Here is an 18,933-nt window from a genome sequence, read left to right as displayed (position 1 = left end):
CCACAGTATGCTCCCAAGATTTTTCTCCCCACATTGATATGTAATATTTTGCTTGTATCACAATTTTTAGCACTGAAACTAGAAAGACTGTAAATACACATAGATAAATCAAAACTTGATCTCATCTTGCTTCTGTAAGTTGACATAACATTAATCCTTTAAAGCACCAGAAGTTATTGCTGAGTTAACTAATATTACGCATTAAAAAAAGGAAAAAAAAAAATCTGTATTTAGAGTCTCCAAACTTTCAGAATTCACAATCGGAAAAATCAGGCAAGTCCCTAAATCTGTTATTTACTGGACATGATCTGCCCTCTAAAGGCTAATGGGGAAACTGCAGAGAACTTTTCAGCCAGAAATGAAAGACCTGGAAGTGTTACACATCCTCTTATTTTCTTTTTCTTTAACTCCCTGCCCTCTCCCCCACAACCTACCTACTGTTCAATCACTCAAGAGGATCCCAGGTTCAACTTGACCAACACCTACTTGAGCTCAACCCACGCAGTGACAACTCTGGCCTCATTAAACTCAAAGAAAACTCTGCTGTTGCCCTAAAAAAAACAGAATCTCAGCCCCATAGGTTTTTGAAGCCCCAGTTTTCTTCAGTGCTGAGAGATGAGTATTGGGCATAAATAAGATTTAATCAGACACTAGGCTGAATCCCATCTATTTTACAGTTCAATATAATTTTGCAAGTCACTGGCCCAGACAACGGCACCGATGTTGCAGCATGACCCTGCCAGTTTGCGAACAATACACATAACGTTTGGCCCAACCATTCAAAAAAATCCTGCAAACGAGTCTTTGACCTCAATACCATTGGTGTTTCCATCTTAAGTCAGCCGCAGCAGGAAGACGGGAGGCTGTTAGAGCTGGCTTTCTACTCCTCGTTTCATAAGAGGCAAATATACACCATTCCAATCCACAGAGCCATCAGCTCTTCCAGGCTGATGGGCCTCAATAACATCCCTTGTGGCACAACGGTTTTTTGGTTATTTGAAGCCTGTTCCTCTCGGTCACAACATGCTCGTCCCCGACATCCCAACTAAAAAGCAAGAGATGGAAAAGCTCAGCACTGTCATTCACTGGATCTGAATATGCACCTTTTGTTCCCATTATGTATTATTTCATAAACACTGCTTATGAAGTCAGAAGGTATGATCTCGCATAAAGCATTTACACAAATTAAATGCATATTTCCACAGAATAAATGTTTTAATAGTGCACGCTGTGCCTTTACATTGCAATTACTCACTACCAGTACAACGCGGAGCAAAAGAGGAGCCGTGGTAGGACTGCAGCTGCCCAGAAGTGATCACTTGAACGTTGATACAGAAATTTGCCGTAACAAAATACATTGCTAGCTTGGAAACCTGTACTCTCACTTTGTGTGCAATCATTGTAACACAGACGTATCGCTTTTCTAAGGCCAGGAGTGGGTTTTTGCATCTAGACATCTTCAAAGCTGTGTGCTTAGTTCTCCCTTTGAATTCCCTCTGCAAGGACCCTGAATGGGAGCCGGGGTGTTAATATCCTCAGTTGACATTAACGGCATTCACAAGTGTCACATCCTTTCCAAACAGGTTGCTTTCATTAGGGTACCTTAATAAGGATTAGAGTAATCCGCTATTCTGGATTGAAATTTTTGGCCAAAGTACCTGCCAAAGAAGATGTGATGTACGACATTAGCCCATCTTGTCTGCAGACACAGTGTTGGAAAGGGATTTTCTGTTGAATTTCAGCTGAATCCACTGAAGTCATCACTGGGGTTTATAAATCAGCAGTACTCTTTGGTGACAAACTTCCTTCAGAGCAACATGTGGTACACAAGAGAGGAGCCCAACCTGGAGGCATTTTTTCAAAGCCCTAATTCTGCTTCTCTCCCCTCAAATGCATTTTTAGGAATATTCAAGAAGAAAAAGAAAACGCCCAGTTTCCAGGGCATCATTTCTTATCCTCATAAAGCACTGTACGATGGTTTAGATTTAAAGACTGAAATTTCAAACCATTTCACCATTGCCACACTTCCAACAGCATGGAAGTAATAGCAAAAAAATGACAATGAGAAAAAGAAGAATGGGAGGAAAGCACACATTTAAATTATCTGGAATAGGAAACTACCATCTCTGCACAAACAAGCTTTAATCCCTCAAGCACCAAGCAACTCCCATAAGCTTCCACGAAGCTCTTCTACACTTTAATGCCTCTTCAACCATTACAGTCAACTAATCCATTTAATTTAATCACACTTCCCTAACAACCTGTTTTCAAGATAAAATTAAGGCAAAGGGTATCTAACGTAACACACACTGCCAGTAATAACTCAGCATTTAGGAAAAGGTTTCATCCAAAGACACCAGGGGGTCTCCCAGCAAGAACATGCTGTCACTATTTTATGGACATGGTAAGGAAATCCTTGCTCAAAAGAAATTTTTAAAAAAAGTATAAAAAAATCAAAGCAACAAAATTCCCAATGACTGAGCCTAGATTTGCAGGACTGAAGTGCTGAGGAGTTTTTCCAGGGTGTCAGAATTAGCAGAGCAAGAGCCAGCACTGCTACCTACCAGCTCACCAGCCCTTCTTCTGGCCACCAGGTAAGGCATCCTTCCCACACTGCCAGGCCCTGCTTGCCTATATTTAAAACTCACAGGCTTCAAAATTACAATCACATTTTTAAAAGACCAAAATAAACAGCAGCTTGTACAAAAAAGGGCAATTAGAAAGTTAGCATTCCTCCAACTTCTCGTTAGTAAAAGTTTTATAACCCTCCAACATGTGGCAGTCCGGCATAAAACCTGGCAGAAGGAAAAATGCCCTTGTCTACCTTTCATAAATATAGCAACATTTCAGCGTTGGCAAAGATGGCCTGGTTCCTATTACTAGCTTTTTTCCATTTTAAATTTACTAGTTAATTTTATAGAAACAAATAAAGGGACCTTCATATTATAAATCTATTAAGGATAAAAAACATAACTCTGAAAAATACAAGAAAAATCTGACACCTTCCCTCCAGCCCTTTCCAATTTTAATTTATATACCTTTTAAAAGAAAAAAGCGCCTTTCAATTGAGCTGGGAGGTCCTCCCTTCGTCCCCAGCAACTGGCGCACGTGTGGCATCGTTGTTCATACCTCAGCAACGTGCAGCTTAATTGACCCATCCCTCTTTCACAGGTAACTAACTCCACCTGCTACTGATAAATAGGAAAAAATATTTTTTTTTTTAAAGTATATTTTCATCTAGCCCCAGTATGAGGTTGGTAAGGGAAGCTGAAGAACAAAATGCAATAGGGTTTCAACTGTTAGGCCTCCATCTGGAGTTAATGGGGTTGCACCTGCTTTTCATAAGGTGTGAACGTGACCCCCCAAAGTGCTCAAGTTAGGCACCGGTACTGCCTCGAACCAAGCTAACAGTGGGGAGGTATCTCCATGAGGGATAAGGTTAGGAAACAAAACGTAACTTTGTATCATGAGGAACGCATTAGATTAAGAAAAAAGTCATTAGAAGTCAACACAACCAACCATTATTGTTTTCTTCCAGCATCAGTGAAATTTTAGGCTAGCAAAAACCCAACTGGGTTTGCTGACCAGCAGCTACAACAGAGTGATAGGGAAGTGTCCGGACAACATGCACCAGCAGCCGGTGAAGCAGATTCAGCTGTGCTTCAGCGCATGGCTGACTTGGCCATTGCTCTCCTTTGGGGACTTCATGGCCTCAGAAGTTCCTGGGAAGCGTTCCTCACCACAGGACCAATCTGGTCTGCACATGGGACTGAGTAACTCCATGGGACTGGTTGGGGCGGTAGAGGATGACAACGCGGCCATCGGGATATTTATAGGAACATCTTCAACAATAACTGTTTGCACGGGGCATAAGTGTGTCATCAATTCCAGCACTAGGCCATGGATCAAATGGGAAAAAGGAAAAAAAAGGGGGGAAAAAAAAAAAAAACCATTGCCAGCACATGCTTCTCTTTCAAAACACTCCCCAGACCATGAGTTTTCAGTGTGGCTGTAACGTCTAAGCCTACAGCTGATTTCCAGCTCATCAGATTTGCCTTTTCTTGCGACTTTTCGTTACTGATCCAGGATTTACATGTATTTTTACAAGACGGGATAGGCATATGCATTAATGTGCTGGTATCTGAGCTACAACCACATCTTCCAAAAGCAGCAACCAACCACTAAGCTACTGGTTAGAGCTTTGGGCAAAGGGAAGCAAAGAACCTGAGCTCAACTGAATTTCTACATCATTTCTAGTCTTCTAAATTTCATTTCTTATTGGAAGAAAAGAGGAGAAAGCTTTTCTTAGCTCCTGCATATTGTCACAGAGATATTTGTTCCCTTAAAACAGGGCAGCCTGTCACGTTCATCTCAGAACACAAAACTGGATTTTTCTTTTTATGGAATCAGGGGACAGTTGAGCAAGAAAAATGACAGGAGACCGAACTGCAGACAACCCCCCCCACAAACAGGAACGTTTTTGCCTTGTTATGCCTCCCTCACCGATGTGCAGCAGTGTTGGACATGAGCACGTTGCCCAGAGCTCCCAAGGGTGGATGCAAGGAAGAATCACACCTAAAAAGAACCTTTATTTTTCCCCTGGCACAGTGACTGGTAGAGTCCACGTCAGAACAACCCCAAAGATTTGCTGCTGCAAACAATCAGAAAGTCTTCAAGGACCTGGAACCTCCTCATCCTCCAAATAAATTCCAAACTGCCTTTTTTTCCCCTTTCCAAGTAAAGTGGAAAAGAGAGATCCTCCCATCTCCCAAACTCTTAATAGTGTTGTTCTTAAAATGCTTTGGAGATACTTCAATAGAAATCACTAAAGAAATATTAAATAGAATTTCATCCTAAAGCCTTGCAGGTCATTTAAGGGCCAGATCCATGACTGCATTCAAGTCTCATTCTCTGTTTGCCAAATAACTTCTCATTTAAGGCGACGGGCATCTGGGTGCTTCAGAAGTACGTTGGAAACCTCAACAGCTTTGCCAGTCTTGCACTACAGAGTTTATACATACCTCCTTCCCAACATATTTAAACTACTTTGTGAGCTAAATCACAGATCCTCTGCAGTCACAGAAGAACATTAAATAAAAGTAAAGTAAAATTTGGCCATCCTTCTATGATGCATCGCTACCAACCATCAAGCTTAAGAGCTAACACAGCTTGATTTTCAGCTCCCAAAGTCGGCTTACAAGTCTGACACTAATGAAAAAAAGTACGTCTGAGCACAGTTGCAATGCGAGACGCTGAAAAACAGCAAAAATATGCTACTAATTTCTTGCTTAGTATAAGCGCACTCCAAAGATTTGCGTTGACTTTGTAGAACTACTGCAATTAGTTATAAATGATTAAGTGAAAGACTCCGACTCCGTCCAAGTCACAGAGGATACAGACACTGACTTCAGTTACTGCTCTGCTAATTGAAGTACTGCTCAACCCAAAGTTAACTTAGCGTGCAGCTAGTAAAACGTCTGATTCTCTTCCTTTTTACAGCGACGTTTTAAAAAACACATTATAAAAAGTTAGCATCATGCTACAGAAATACGCCCAGAAAGACTGGGTTGATTTCTCTGCCGATTCTTTTTTCCTTAAGTTGAAACATACACCTCGGGTAGCCTTTCACATACACTTATTTAAGAAGAAGGCACGTTATATATGAAATATGAACTTTCCAAGTTCACCTTGGAAACTAGGCTCGGGTTCTCATCTTGCCTCCAGGAAAAGAAAGAGCAAGGAATGGTAAAGAGATGGTCCATTTAAACGTTGGGAGAGTGGAAAAAGATGAAGGAAATAGTAACACGTGTAATTCTGTAGAAGACTTCAAGCACTTTATCTCAGCATAAGAAAAACACGGACCTGTTGGAGCGGGTCCAGAGGAGGGCCACAGAAATGGTCAGGGGGATGGAACACCTCTGCTATGAAGAAAGGCTGAGAGAGTTGGGGTTGTTCAGCCTGGAGAAGAGAAGGCTCCGGAAAGACCTTATTGTGGCCTATCAGTACTTAAAGGGGGCTTATAAAAAAAGATGGCAGCAAACTTTGTAGCAGGGCCTGTTGCGACAGGACAAGGGGGAATGGCTTTAAACTAAAGGGGGGTAGATTCAGACTAGATAGAAGGAAGAAATTTTTGACGCTGAGGGTGGTGAAGCACTGGCCCAGGTTGCCCAGAGAGGTGGTGGATGCCCCATCCCTGGAAACATTCCAGGTCAGGCTGGACGGGGCTCTGAGCAACCTGCTCTAGTTGAAGCTGTCCCCCCCCACAGCAGGGGGGTTGGACTAGATGGCCTTTAGAGGTCCCTTCCCACCCAAACTATTCTATGATTCTATGATGTTTCAGGGCTCAAAAAACAAATGTCTTGTTTACACGATCCACACTGGAAATAAGCAGGTTAGATCTACCAGAGTTCAGATACCAGTTGTTACCCTCTAACATCCTTGGGGCTTCAAGAAGTGATTTCAAGGTCTCTGGACCCTCCCTTTCTCATCTTCTACGCTACCTCCTAGCACAGCGAGCAAAACACGCTCCCCTGGATGCTGGTGACCTGTGACTGACCGTACCTGCCAAAAGGCTTCGCATCCCTGGAGACACGTGTCATCCCATCTCAAATCCACATCAGGTACCCACACGACAGCTACCTCAATCCTAAGACGCTTCCACTGGAGTGGAAAGTTACTCAAATTAATGACCTGAGTGACGCTACTGAGAGCCCCGAATTACTTTCAGACATTTTTCTTGACATTGGCCTGATGATTTACTGAACTGCGAGGCTGCACTACTAAACTAAAAGTACAGTGTTGCATTACAGAAAAAAGAGTTTGCAGGATAGGAGGTGGCTAAGAATGTACTATAGCGAGCACTCACTCCAGCAACGGAAACAGGGATTTACTTTCCCAATAGGGCAAAGGACTAATGCAAAGCAGTAAATCATTAATCCCGAAGAGGGACAGACTTGTCTCCTGGAGAGATGAAGAACAGGTAGATCAGCGTTTTTTTATTACAAGTAAAAAGGTTCTGAACCCTCAGATGAGGAAGTCTTAGTCTTTCACAATTCAGGATGAAACTTTATAATGAAATAAGGAAAAAGAAAAAAAATCCAACATCAGCCTCGACTTCTAAGTCAGGACTTTTCTAGACAGTTACCCGCATAAAGAAGAATGCAAAACGTGAACTTTTCTTCAGCTGGTGGGGAGGAGAGGGAGGAAAAGAAGAAACAAGCCTACCTGCTCCTCGCACTGGACAATACATTTTTTCCATGGCTAAAAATGTGCTAGCCAACAGTTAATAGCACTGGACTTTCCCTCACTCCCTGGTATCGTCTTTAGGCATGAGACAATAAAATCCTCTAACCGTTCCATTTTCACCATTTTCAAGAATACCTTGCTTGGTTCCAGGAACCTACCAACCAGTCTATTCCCTAGAGACAGATTCACGTCAGAAGAAAAGGTTCCTCAAAACCTTAACAAAGAAACCTTTACCTAAAACATCTCAAAGAAAGCTCTTCTTCCCAATGGTTATTTTTAGTGTTTAAGGCAGTCACCCAAAATTTCTTTGGAAAAGGATTTCACATACTAGATTTCATGGAGAGCTACCCTTTGTAAGGAGAGGTTTGCAGCTCACCCTCGTTGCAGGAGAATCCCCATGGCTGGGCCATGCGCTATTTTGTTGAGCCAAGAGGAGAAACACCCTGCGCACAGAATGATGGGCCAGCATCCTACATACAGATACCACCAAAAAGTTCCTGCAGCTCACTAACCTGAAAAATAATACAGGCCAATTCATTTGCAACTGGAAAAGCCAAATGATTCCAAAGAAGAAGAAGATTCCAAAGAAGAAGAAGATTCCAAAGAAGAAGAAGATTCCAAAGAAGAAGAAGATTCCAAAGAAGAAGAAGATTCCAAAGAAGAAGAAGATTCCAAAGAAGGTCAAAGTTTTGATTGGACCAGATAAAGTTTTTAAAACTCTAACGCAATTTCTCTGTTTTGCACACACAAGTTTAAACACTAATGGCCTGATGCATTAATAAGATTGATGAAGGTAACACAACACACAAAACCATGCAACACAGCACCAGCCCACCTAGCAGGTGACCCAACCGCTCACCTCTGCTGCTGCATACCCCGGCCCTATGCTGTTAGAGGACCAAAAACACAACTGGAGCTGAAAATTAAATAGTTAGGCTGCACACGTTACCCAGTCCAAACTTCTTCACGCCCTTCAGCCATTTAGCAGCGTCAGTCTTGGCCGTGCGATGATCGGTTATGCAAAAATGCTACTCCTGGTACTCAGGGAGGGTAAAAACCACCACCAAATACAACAGGGGATTAAACTACTGCAACAAACTGGATAGATAAAAGGGACTGTGGAAGGATGCTGTCCCCTCACCGGTCCCAAGGGACATGGAAGGCTGATGCTAAGCCTTCTTCCAAGCAGCCATTGGGACTTGCCAGACACCAGGCAGGATTTCTGCCCCTCGGTTGCAGCTCCTGAGCTGCCCGGCCTGGAGTTTGCAATCACCTCCTGCCAGCCAAGAGCCGAAGTAAAGCAAGGTTTTAAAAATAACCTTGAGAGATGCTGCGACGCAACATGCAAAAAGGAAGTTGGCTGCTCTCCTAATTGGGGGAAGAAATTTCTATTCCAGTGTGCTAAATATGAAACAGAAGGAAAAACGAGAGCCCTCGCGCTTATAAGGTGCTACTGTGGGAAGTTATCAATAAACTCTCCTGGAGGGCAATGGCAACAGCCCAATTTAAAGCACGTTTCGCTGACCAGGGGTACTGCCTGGTCTAAGACAGAGAACTGCGCTATTTCGAGAGAGAGATGCTGCGAACAAATGGAAAATTTAAGTGGTGCTAAGTGAACCCACACATCACACATCTACAGGCTGGGTCTAGAAGATTGCAGAGAAAGCCAGGAATGGTAGCTGTAGTTCAGGAAGACAAACAGACCACCAACGTAATCACTGCTTTCTACAAGGACAGAAGAGACAAGGGTCTTCATCAGGAGGGACGGACAAGCCGAGCTGAGGTCTGTGATGCAAAGTCTGTGAACGCAACGAGGGAATTTTGTACTGAAAGCTGAAAAAAATTGGGAAAGACCTAAGCAATGCTGAGTAAAGAAGCAGCTCAACAGGTGGGTGAATGCCAGAAGAAAGAGAGCCACGGGGACTCATCCACACCCCCTATGCAACAGGGGTCTCCTTCAGGAGGAATGGCCAAGCACCATCCGTTTATCCCAGGACTTCAGGAGTCCCAACACAAACATGGTCAACTTAATGTCCAAGTAGATACTGGAATATCATGTCCTGGAGAAGATGGCTTTGTGAATATTTGGAAAAATTACTTATTTATGAGGATACAATGGTCAACATGGCCTGATCCTCTTTACAGGGAAATTTCAGTACTGGTGTTTGCCTAACTGTGGGCAAATGGGGATACAAGTTCGATGGGATATTAGGACTCTACAGGGCAGCATCCTCTGTTGAACACAAGTCATGACAGACTTTGGTAAACAAGTTCTGTGGGTCTGGATTAAGAACAGATCTTGAAGCAGGAGAATGAACACAGGGGGAGCGTTCTATCTGGTCCATGACTAAAACCTTTCCCATGCCCCAAGCCAACCCTTCATGTGATGACTGATGAAGCAATCCGCTGCAATTTGCTTCTGCCATAAAGAAAGCCTATTTTCCCACAATCCTGAAGCCACCATATCTGGGACCAATATGTTTTCTCAATAGCAATATAAAACTCTCTTCTTCCTTCCCTCTCTCCCTCAAGGTGGCAACTGCCATACAAAATGACCAATCCTACCAACTGAAGGATCCTAGTACACAATGTCTTAAGATCAACTCTCCAGCTCCCCGACAAAGCCACAGAAAACAAGTGACTGTAGATGCTAACCCCAGATACAGACAAGCTTTGTAGGTCTTCTGGAAAGAGTTACCAAAGATAAAACAATCTTTCAAGCTTCTGCTTTAAAAGGGACTTCTGGGTTATGTCTGTCTTAAAAGCCGGTATAATTTTGCATTTATCCCTGGAGGCTCCTAGTGCCAAAGGGTTCCCATTGGGCTTTAACAATGCTACTGCCCTTTTTCATGGAACAATGAGAAAATCTAGTTCTCTTGATGGATGCTTAACCTCTACAGAAGTCAACAGCAAAAATGTGAAACAGATACTGAGCATCACAATGTTCTTACAAATCAGCAAAACGTGATTAAGAACTCAGCAACAAGTAATGATGATGTGCTGAAAGAGATACCAATCTCAACATAAAAGCCAGCTCAGGTTCCTCCCAAGCCCTTTTAGCAAAATGGATCTCTGCTCTTCTGTAGGGCTCTCGGCAGAGATTTCATTCATAGTTTTGTCAAGATTCCCCACTGTAAAGGCTTTAGAGAAAGAACAATAAAAGGAAAGGGTAAGAAGTTAAGGCAATTCAGAGTCTAAGAAGTCACTGAACTATTGCTCATGCAGACTTCAGAAAACCGTTCATCTTCTGAATGGAGCCACCAAGAAAGGCACTTCAGTGGCTCTGACACAACAGCCATCCTTGTGGGAGGTCTAGTGAAAATTCTCAGTGCCTAGGACTTACAAAGCCGGGAGGAAGATAACGTTGCTTAGCAGAATCACCCAAGAAAAGCAATTGTCTTTTTAACAGAGAGGACAAGGGCAAAATTCCTTCCACGCATTTATAGCCAGAGGCAGCTTAGCCTGGCTAAAGCAATGCATACAGGTGATACTTCAATATTTAAGATCCTCTACCTAGCTCAGGAGGTAGGAAGACTCCAGGAAGACCACAGAAATTCCTAGAGACCTACTGGCCACGAGCAAGACAGCGCGTTAAGAGGTATGGGAAGGTATGCATAGTGTATCTGAATCGACCCAAGAAATTTCCTATCACAAAGGGTATTTGGTCCTCAGCAGAAAACAAAAATTGATTACACTGGACCCTCACCCATTCACAGGGTAATAAGTATTTGTTGATAATTACAGACACTTACTAAGTAGATTAAAGTCATGACTCTTAAGCAAAGAGACCTAAACGCAAGTTGAAACATGTTGCATCCACCTGAGGACTCAGACCAAGAATCCCACTTTGTTGTTCATGTTCCCCAAGAAACATGAAAACATGTTAACATCAAGTAGAAATTTCACATCGTTATCTGCACATATTGCATCTGCTGAGCGCTACAGCTGAACGTCCAAGAGGCCCATGAAAAACAGACATTTTATATCACTTTCAAACAAGTCCCACAACAGAAATGACCCTGGAACAGATGAAAAGCAAAATCATTATGTGGATTTATCCCATCAGCACTCATGGCTTGGATCGTTCGCTAGAAGCGAACACCATGGAAACTACTTCAGCAAATTCACTTTTCCCTCTTTCTTTGCCTTTGGAGGCAAGAGAGCAATTTTCTATGGTGAAGATGTCAATGAAACTCCAATGCTGGGCACCAGCTCCACAAATTCCTTGGGCTTGGGCACACTCCACTTTGCTGAGCCAAAACCCAGAAGCACAGAACTGCTTCCTTGGTTGCATAGGATGATTTGAACCATGTGAAACACGCATGCCACAGAAGCTTTGCACCCAGAAGCACGACCACTATTAGCTAGCAGCTTTGCGAAGGTTCTTGGTGTCCCTGGATAAGAAAAATAAACAAGTCCACAAGCTCAGCTGCTGTCTCCCACAGACCTCCAGCAAGCATGTCCTCAGTAGAAGAAAGACATGGACCTGTTGGAGCGGGTTCAGAGTAGGGCCACAGAAATGGTCAGAGGGCTGGAAAACCTCTGCTATGAGGAAAGGCTGAGAGAGCTGGGGTTGTTCAGCCTGGAGAAGAGAAGGCTCCGGAAAGACCTTATTGCAGCCTTTCAATAAATAAAGGGGGCTTATAAGAAAGATGGGGACAGACTTCTTAGCAGGGCCTGTTGCGATACGACAAGGGGCAACAGTTTTAAACTAAAAGAAGGAAGATTCAGACTAGATACAAGGAAGAAATTTTTGACGCTGAGGGTGGTGAAGCACTGGCCCAGGTTGCCCAGAGAGATGGTGGATGCCCCATCCCTGGAAACATGCCAGGTCAGGTTGGACGGGGCTCTGAGCAACCTGATCTAGTTGAAGCTGTCCCTGCCCACGGCAGGGGGGTTGGACTAGATGACCCTCAGAGGTCCCTTCCAACCCAAACCATTCTACGATTCTATGTTTCTATTCAACCTGCACATCCCACGCATCTGGCAAAAGCTGGACATCTAACCAGCCAACCCACTCACCCCAGTGGTTAAGATCAGCTGAAACAGGTTTCCTGGCTCAGCCCCTGAGCTGAGCAGACACAGCAGTGACCGGTGTAGAAGGTTAAAGCAGAACAAAGATGGGTAAACTCCAAATTAAAGTCTGAAATTTCCTCCTCTCGCCCCATTTTTGTTTGCAGCAGAGAGAGGTTCCCCATCAACATGGCCTTCTCCCAGGGCCTGGTTCTTTCTAAAAAGGAGTATTTTCCTCGGACACTTGGCATTTTACAGAAACTCTGCCAGAATATCTGCTACCACTCTTCAATCTCCAGCTTGCAATAAAAAATTTTAACCCTAAATATTTTACAAAGACATCTTTACTTGTTTTGTATAAAGCAGATATGACAACTTTTGATGCAAAACTAAGGATTGTTGTTCTTTCGTTGTTTCGGTTTTTTATGACAGCAAACAAATCTTGTACCAGGTAACAAGAGAACAATAAAATTCTGAATAAGGTCTAAAAATGACAATACCAAAGACTGATGCGGGGTGAAAACTGTGCCTTAAGTGCTATGAACCAGGCATTTCTGTGCCTCACTGTTACTTGGCAGAGTTTTGAATGTCTCCCTCTATGTGCACACAGTTCTCAATTTATAGAAAACAAAAGTATAAACATGCTGGAAGAGACTTTGAGGGGAGTTGATAAAAAAAAAAAAAAAAGAAGTTCCCACGATAAGCCAAATGGCAGAAACCATTGGACACTGCTACAGAAGTATTCTTGCATTGAAATGTACAGTAGGTTTTAATTATATTGCAATAAAGAGCTATATACATGGGCATTTTTTCTGATTTACTAGATCGCTTCTTCAAATTATAAGCCAAGCTGTGTTTTTAAGAAAAACACTTTTTTAAAAAATAATTAAAAATAGAAACAGCACTGCAGCAAACATTTGGAAAATTTTCGGAGTCGATTGTTTATTGGGACTCCAACTGATTTTAATGAAAAATATGGTTATAATTTCAAAAAACAGCACTTTTATGTTTTGCATAAGGAAAGTCCCTACAATGCAACCTCCGGGGCACTTTTTAAAGAAAAAAAAAAAGTCTCAAATGGTCACAGGGCTCTCTGGCCAAAAGCCCTCCTCGAAAACCAAAAGATGTGGGTTGCAAACTATTTCAAGTATCCACAACAAGTGAAACTGGATGTAGAAAAATATGTTCTCAACATTTACTTCTGTTTATGGTGAAACTGGAACCAGATGACCCCTAACAACATATTGTGTGAACGGGTAATTAACCAGCTGCAGATGGAGCCCAACTGCTGATCATTTACATTCACGGCACTGATCATTTCCATCCAGCTCAAGGAAGAGGTCAGCTGGCGGGTAATCTGGGACAGTCCCTCCCATCAGAGCCTCCAAATGCATCCCCAACGCTGCAGGCTTGAGCCAGCCAAGGAGTTATCTGTAGTGCACAGCTCCGGGGAGAGATGCTGGCTCGGTGCAGGACATCTCACCGGCTCCTGGTGCAGGACCTCTCCACCGGGGCTGCGCTGGTGGAAGAGAGTTTCAGGAATCGATACCTGCCCTGCACCCATGGGTGGCTGTTGCACGTTGGTTCTCTCGTACCGTTTCCCTGCCTCACCTCCACCATCTCAGCCCTCTCCTGCTCGCTCCACCACAAATGTTATCCCAGTTTGGTTTCACGTTGGTGTGAAGGTTACAGGAAAGATCTCCAAGTGACCCTAACTGGACTTGGACCAGGCTGCAGCCATGTTGCCTTGATCTTCCACAGTAACTTGGGCTTTCCTCCGCTTTTCCAGTTCATTCATATGAAATTTCCGCCCTCCCGCTACAGGCAGTGCCTCCTCCACCGGCTTTGCAGAGCACACACGAGGCAATGCCATTTTCTCCTGTCTCACCTAGAAACTCATGCACGCTGCTCTGATGTGGGCAATAGCACCTCTGAAGCCGGTGTGAAGGCAGCATTTATCTTTTTAAATCACTCCCGAGCTAACGCGGCACTAAGCTTCGGGATATAACACACCACATGGAAAGTTCAGCTGGAGCTGAGGTTGTTCAGCCATCAAAGGGCTGGAGATGAGGCCGCTTCACTACAGAAGCACCATCTGCTAAATGCCAATAAATCCCCAAATCGGCATCCCCTGTGCTAGTGCCCATTTGGAAAACGAAAGAGTTTCTAACCAGCAGCCATGTTTTATCCCACTTTTTCGATAACTAAAATGAAAGTCACCATGACTCGATCACAATTCTATATGCACCCAAAACCCATCTAAATTAGGAATAAAATAGCACTACCAATAGTACACATATACACATACGTATACATACAGACATATATATACACACACTCTTAGAAAGGGCCAGTTTCACCAAGCTGAAAACAATTATGAGCCAAATCAGTTGGGAAAAAGAACGTAATCAGAAAAATATGAAGACTAATTGAAAATTGTTTAAGAACATTTTAACTAGATGCTCCAAAAGCCACAATCCCACAACTGAAAAAGGCGGCCACGCTAGTTAACAGGCAACCTGGCTCAGACGGAAGTTAAGGAGACTATAAAAAAAGAAAAAGGGAACACGGCAAATGGAATAAAGAGAAAAGCTCAAGCTGACAAACAAAAATCTGGTGTTAGGATGTGTAGATACCTGATATAGGAAGCAAGAGGATACATGAAGAAATCAATGGCTGGTTAGGTTAAGTTTATCAGTGATTTCTTTTTTTAAACACATTAAGGGTAACAGTCCAATGGATTGTTCCTCTAGCGAAAGGAAGGGGTATTTTTTTTCCTGTGGAAATGCAGAACTGGAAAAAAATTGTTCAACAGTATCTTATTCTGCACTGCTAAGGGAGGTCATCGTGTCACAGACATGCAAAACACTCGTCCTCTTGCATTGCTATGCAATGAAATGGCAGGTGGAATAGCAAGCCATTTTTAGTTCAGTAGGTAGTACAATTTAGACGTAGATGCGTGGAAACATTGTCATTACTTCTCATAATATACTGGATTTAGTTCCGGTGTCCAAAGTCAAGAAGGCTGGTGAAAACCTGCTCTGGTTTCATACCCCAGCAGATGACCAGACTGGAAAATTTGGAGTTTTTCCATTGGGAAGCAAAACTTGACTGATTTCTTCCACCACAGCAAAGATTAGTGAACTGTAAGTACTCAGCCAGGGAACTTGGGTTTGCAGTTTAGTGCCACAAAATCAATCCAAGTATTTCAAAGAAAGCCAAAGGCAGCCTAGAAATTAGGTCCATGTTATTATTAAAGAGAGCGATTAAGTGAATAGACACATCAAGTGCAAAGTACCTTAATATTTGGAGAGAGCAGAAGACTGAAGAATATCTTGGCAATTATTTTCCACTGATTGTATCTGCAATCCTTTAGGAAATGAAGGGAACAAACATTAAAAAAAGAGGAAACAACAACAAAGCAGAAAAAACAGAGCGCACAGACAGGCAACAAAAATGTGTGAAGAGTGGAAGTAAACAGCACAGAAACCTGCCAACGACACTAAATTAAGGTATTTGCACAACTGAAGACAACAAACTTCAAGGGAATTTTAACAGAAATTAAATCCACAACTGATATACCTGGAAGGAGTCAGGGGACACATTCAGGAAAGACTGCAAGGGTAGGAGGGGATAGAAAGGTGAAGTATCTGCCTGGGACCCAAGAGAGCGGTGAAAGCTGAAGGAGCTGCCGTCACGAGGGATGAGAGCAGAGCACGACCCGAGTGTCTGGGAAAGCAGCTGGTGCAGAGCTAGGACAGCTGAAGGGTTAGAAGGGACAAAATGGGTTGCCCAGCTCTACAAGGACGACGGAGATCCATTAGCACCCATCTACAAATTACACAAAGCATGGGCCACCAGAATGGGATGAACATGGTACACAGACCCAAAGGGAGAAGGAGCATGGAAGGGATTTTGCCTGAGCTGTGCTAGGTAACACTTTAAAACGTTCAACTAGCATTGCAGAAATGCCAGATTTTCAAAGCCTATGGGATGAGAAAATCAACAGCATCGTACCTTGAGTTGTTTCGCCACCTTTAGTAAATATATCTGGAGACGACTAACACCCACTGTGTGCTGTCTGGGTTTGGTCTGTCGACCTTTCAGATTTTGTGAACACTTAAACCTAGATGGCAATCTTCTTGCTTAAAATGAACTTTTCCTATAGAAAAACTGTTGTCCCTTAAGCTGCCCGAACACCTCGGTCTGGACTGAGAACAAGCAGACAACCCTTAAGCCTGGAAATGGTTGGTTTGGCGGGAAAAAAAAAAATGTACACACACATATATATATTAACAAAGAGCAAAAATTCAGAGAGGGGCACCAAGACCATGTCTCATCCTTAATGGTACCATCTGATACCAGGCAACGGTAATAATTCAACAAGAATAAATATATGCCAGAGACAACCAAATAAATACTCTCCTAGTAAGCCAAACCGTAGTGTGTACAATGCTGCCCACTCCCCGCAAGGTCAGTCCTCCTCTGTGAGTCAGAACTTGATTCATTTTCCCGTAACGCAGCAAGTTTAACAATCCAAGAATTTTCAAGTTTCATCAAAATCCATAAACACATTTTATTCTATCCAGAAGAACATTGAACTTGGCGGGACAGAGTACCACAGCGGTGGCCCCAAGTCAAGAAAAATCCTCTTTTGAAGAGTCAAACCATCTCCCAGAAGTTAAATGAAGTAGGTCTGGAAAATGGGCATCTACTCTAAATACAAATATCCTCCCTTGTCATAAACAAAACAGCCATGAAAAAGCTTGTAATTATTCCACATTTACATTAACAGCGTGTTAAAAACACGTCATCCTATTAGGTGAGTGAAGTTATCCGGATCGGACAAACCGGCGAACTGAGGCACACGTGGATTAATAACTTGCCCAAGGCCACACAACAAGCGTTATCAGAGTCAAAATCAGAACAACAAAATCCTTGGCTGCCGGAGCTGTGCTCAACTTATTTTTTCTTTAAACTCTTTTTTTTTAATTTGGTCTTTGCCACAAGAAGAAAAACATGAAGTATGAATCTATTATTCCTATGGGCATAAAATTTTAAGATATTACAGTAGACAGGTAGTCTGACATCTTGAACAACACAGACGAGGAGTCGTCCACTAATTAATACATACTTCAAGGTCAGTAGTTGTGGTTGAACTGGAACATAAAGCTTTTAGAAAAAACAAGTCATTCTGATTTTAAAGGTTTTCCAGGGATGATACGATGTCCACCACCAATCTTGATGGATTGTTCCAGTAGCTCATTACCTCCACTCCCATGCCTTGACCTTCGCCACTGCATCTTATCAAACCTTTGGCTGCTTACACTAGAACAGTAGCTACTGTCAGTGTTTCCTAACAGACACCCAGAGAAGTAGAGGTCACAATCCTCCTCTTTGATAAATTGAAGATATTAAGTTCCTTGAGCCTTGTCTCACAAATCCTGTTTCCTAACCCTAATCCTGATGAAGGTTCAAATTGTCGCATCTTTGTACAACAAAACCATGAATAACTCTAGCAATATTAGGACAACCTCTGTACAAAACCTGATGCTCAAAGGCAAATATTGCGTTGCATGAAGTGATGCTTTGCGGGTGAAATAAAATTAACACTTGCCACGAGTATGTTCAGTAATGCCCAAGACATGGCTCACTTGAGATTTTTGCCTGAGCTGTACTATTCTACGTCCTGCAAGATGCAACAACTGGGGAGGACAGGTCAAAAGATGAATTAAAAAATTTATTTAGAAGATAACACTCCAAGTGTTCTCCTCTACATTAATTTGTCAGAGAAAAATCTAGGTCCCTCTGTTCCCATAGGAATTTTGGCCATAAGAAAGCTCATTCCTTTAGAACACCCTAAGGTCCACTGGATTTGATTTCACATTAAAGATTTTTCTTTACTCCGCCCTACCCAGACACCCTACGTACCCAGAGGTGTCTCCAAAGGACCCTCAGTAGCATTTCTCTTAGCACCTCTAACTTCCACCCCCCTTCCTTAGTATATCTGTAAAACCAGCCCACCGTGTCCTTTAGCAGCTCACACCAACGTATCTGCCATGTTCTTCAAAGCTGCTGGGATAACCATGCCTGGCTGAAAACAGATTCACTGATGAAGAGCGATCAGAAGCAAGACATTTAAGAGCCATACATGACCAGAAGGGCTTAATATCCACCTCATGTGGTAACAGAAAGACTACTGTTCCGCAGGAGGAAGACTTTTCCGGTTCTTTCTTCATTACAATAAAATGAGCAGCAGATAAGCCATCACAACAAACCATTTAATAAGGGGAAAATGAGTTGAATGGGACCTAAGCAATCCTATACTATTATACAAAGATGTAGCAGTAATGAACAATGCCAAGCCTAAACCCAACAGAAGGAAAACACGTGTAAAAATCTTATTCAGCCTCAAGAGATTCCAGATCAATGTGACTATGGGAATTGGACAAGTCTGTATCCATCATTAAAGAAAAGAATAACCTTAAAAATATAATTGCACCTACAATCAATACCCTTTGAAAAAGTCCTCACAGTTTTCAGATAGCTCAAGAGCTGGTGGGAAGAGTGCAGGCTGGGTGAACAAGAAATCAATTTTTGTTTTCCCTGTTCAACTTTCCTTCTTTCTGTATCTCCAATTTATGAGACATCCCCAAATCATGCACCTCTGCTTCA

General features: G+C 42.7%; 1 protein-coding gene across 1 annotated transcript in view; it reads right to left on the bottom strand.

Annotated features, from left to right (window-relative positions):
* The window catches only part of EXOC6B (exocyst complex component 6B), a 267,115-nt gene that overhangs the window by 179,464 nt on the left and 68,718 nt on the right, over positions 1–18,933 (bottom strand). The window contains exon 7 of the mRNA XM_009320896.1: positions 15,557–15,628. Coding sequence (XP_009319171.1) covers positions 15,557–15,628 — 72 coding nt within the window. The remainder of the gene's footprint in view (positions 1–15,556; positions 15,629–18,933) is intronic.

This window comes from Pygoscelis adeliae, unplaced genomic scaffold (assembly GCF_000699105.1).
Source record: "Pygoscelis adeliae isolate BGI_AS28 unplaced genomic scaffold, ASM69910v1 Scaffold273, whole genome shotgun sequence".
NCBI lineage: Eukaryota > Metazoa > Chordata > Aves > Sphenisciformes > Spheniscidae > Pygoscelis > Pygoscelis adeliae.
The sequence above is the reverse complement of the archived record's forward strand: the minus strand, read 5'-3'. Positions and strand labels throughout refer to the sequence as shown.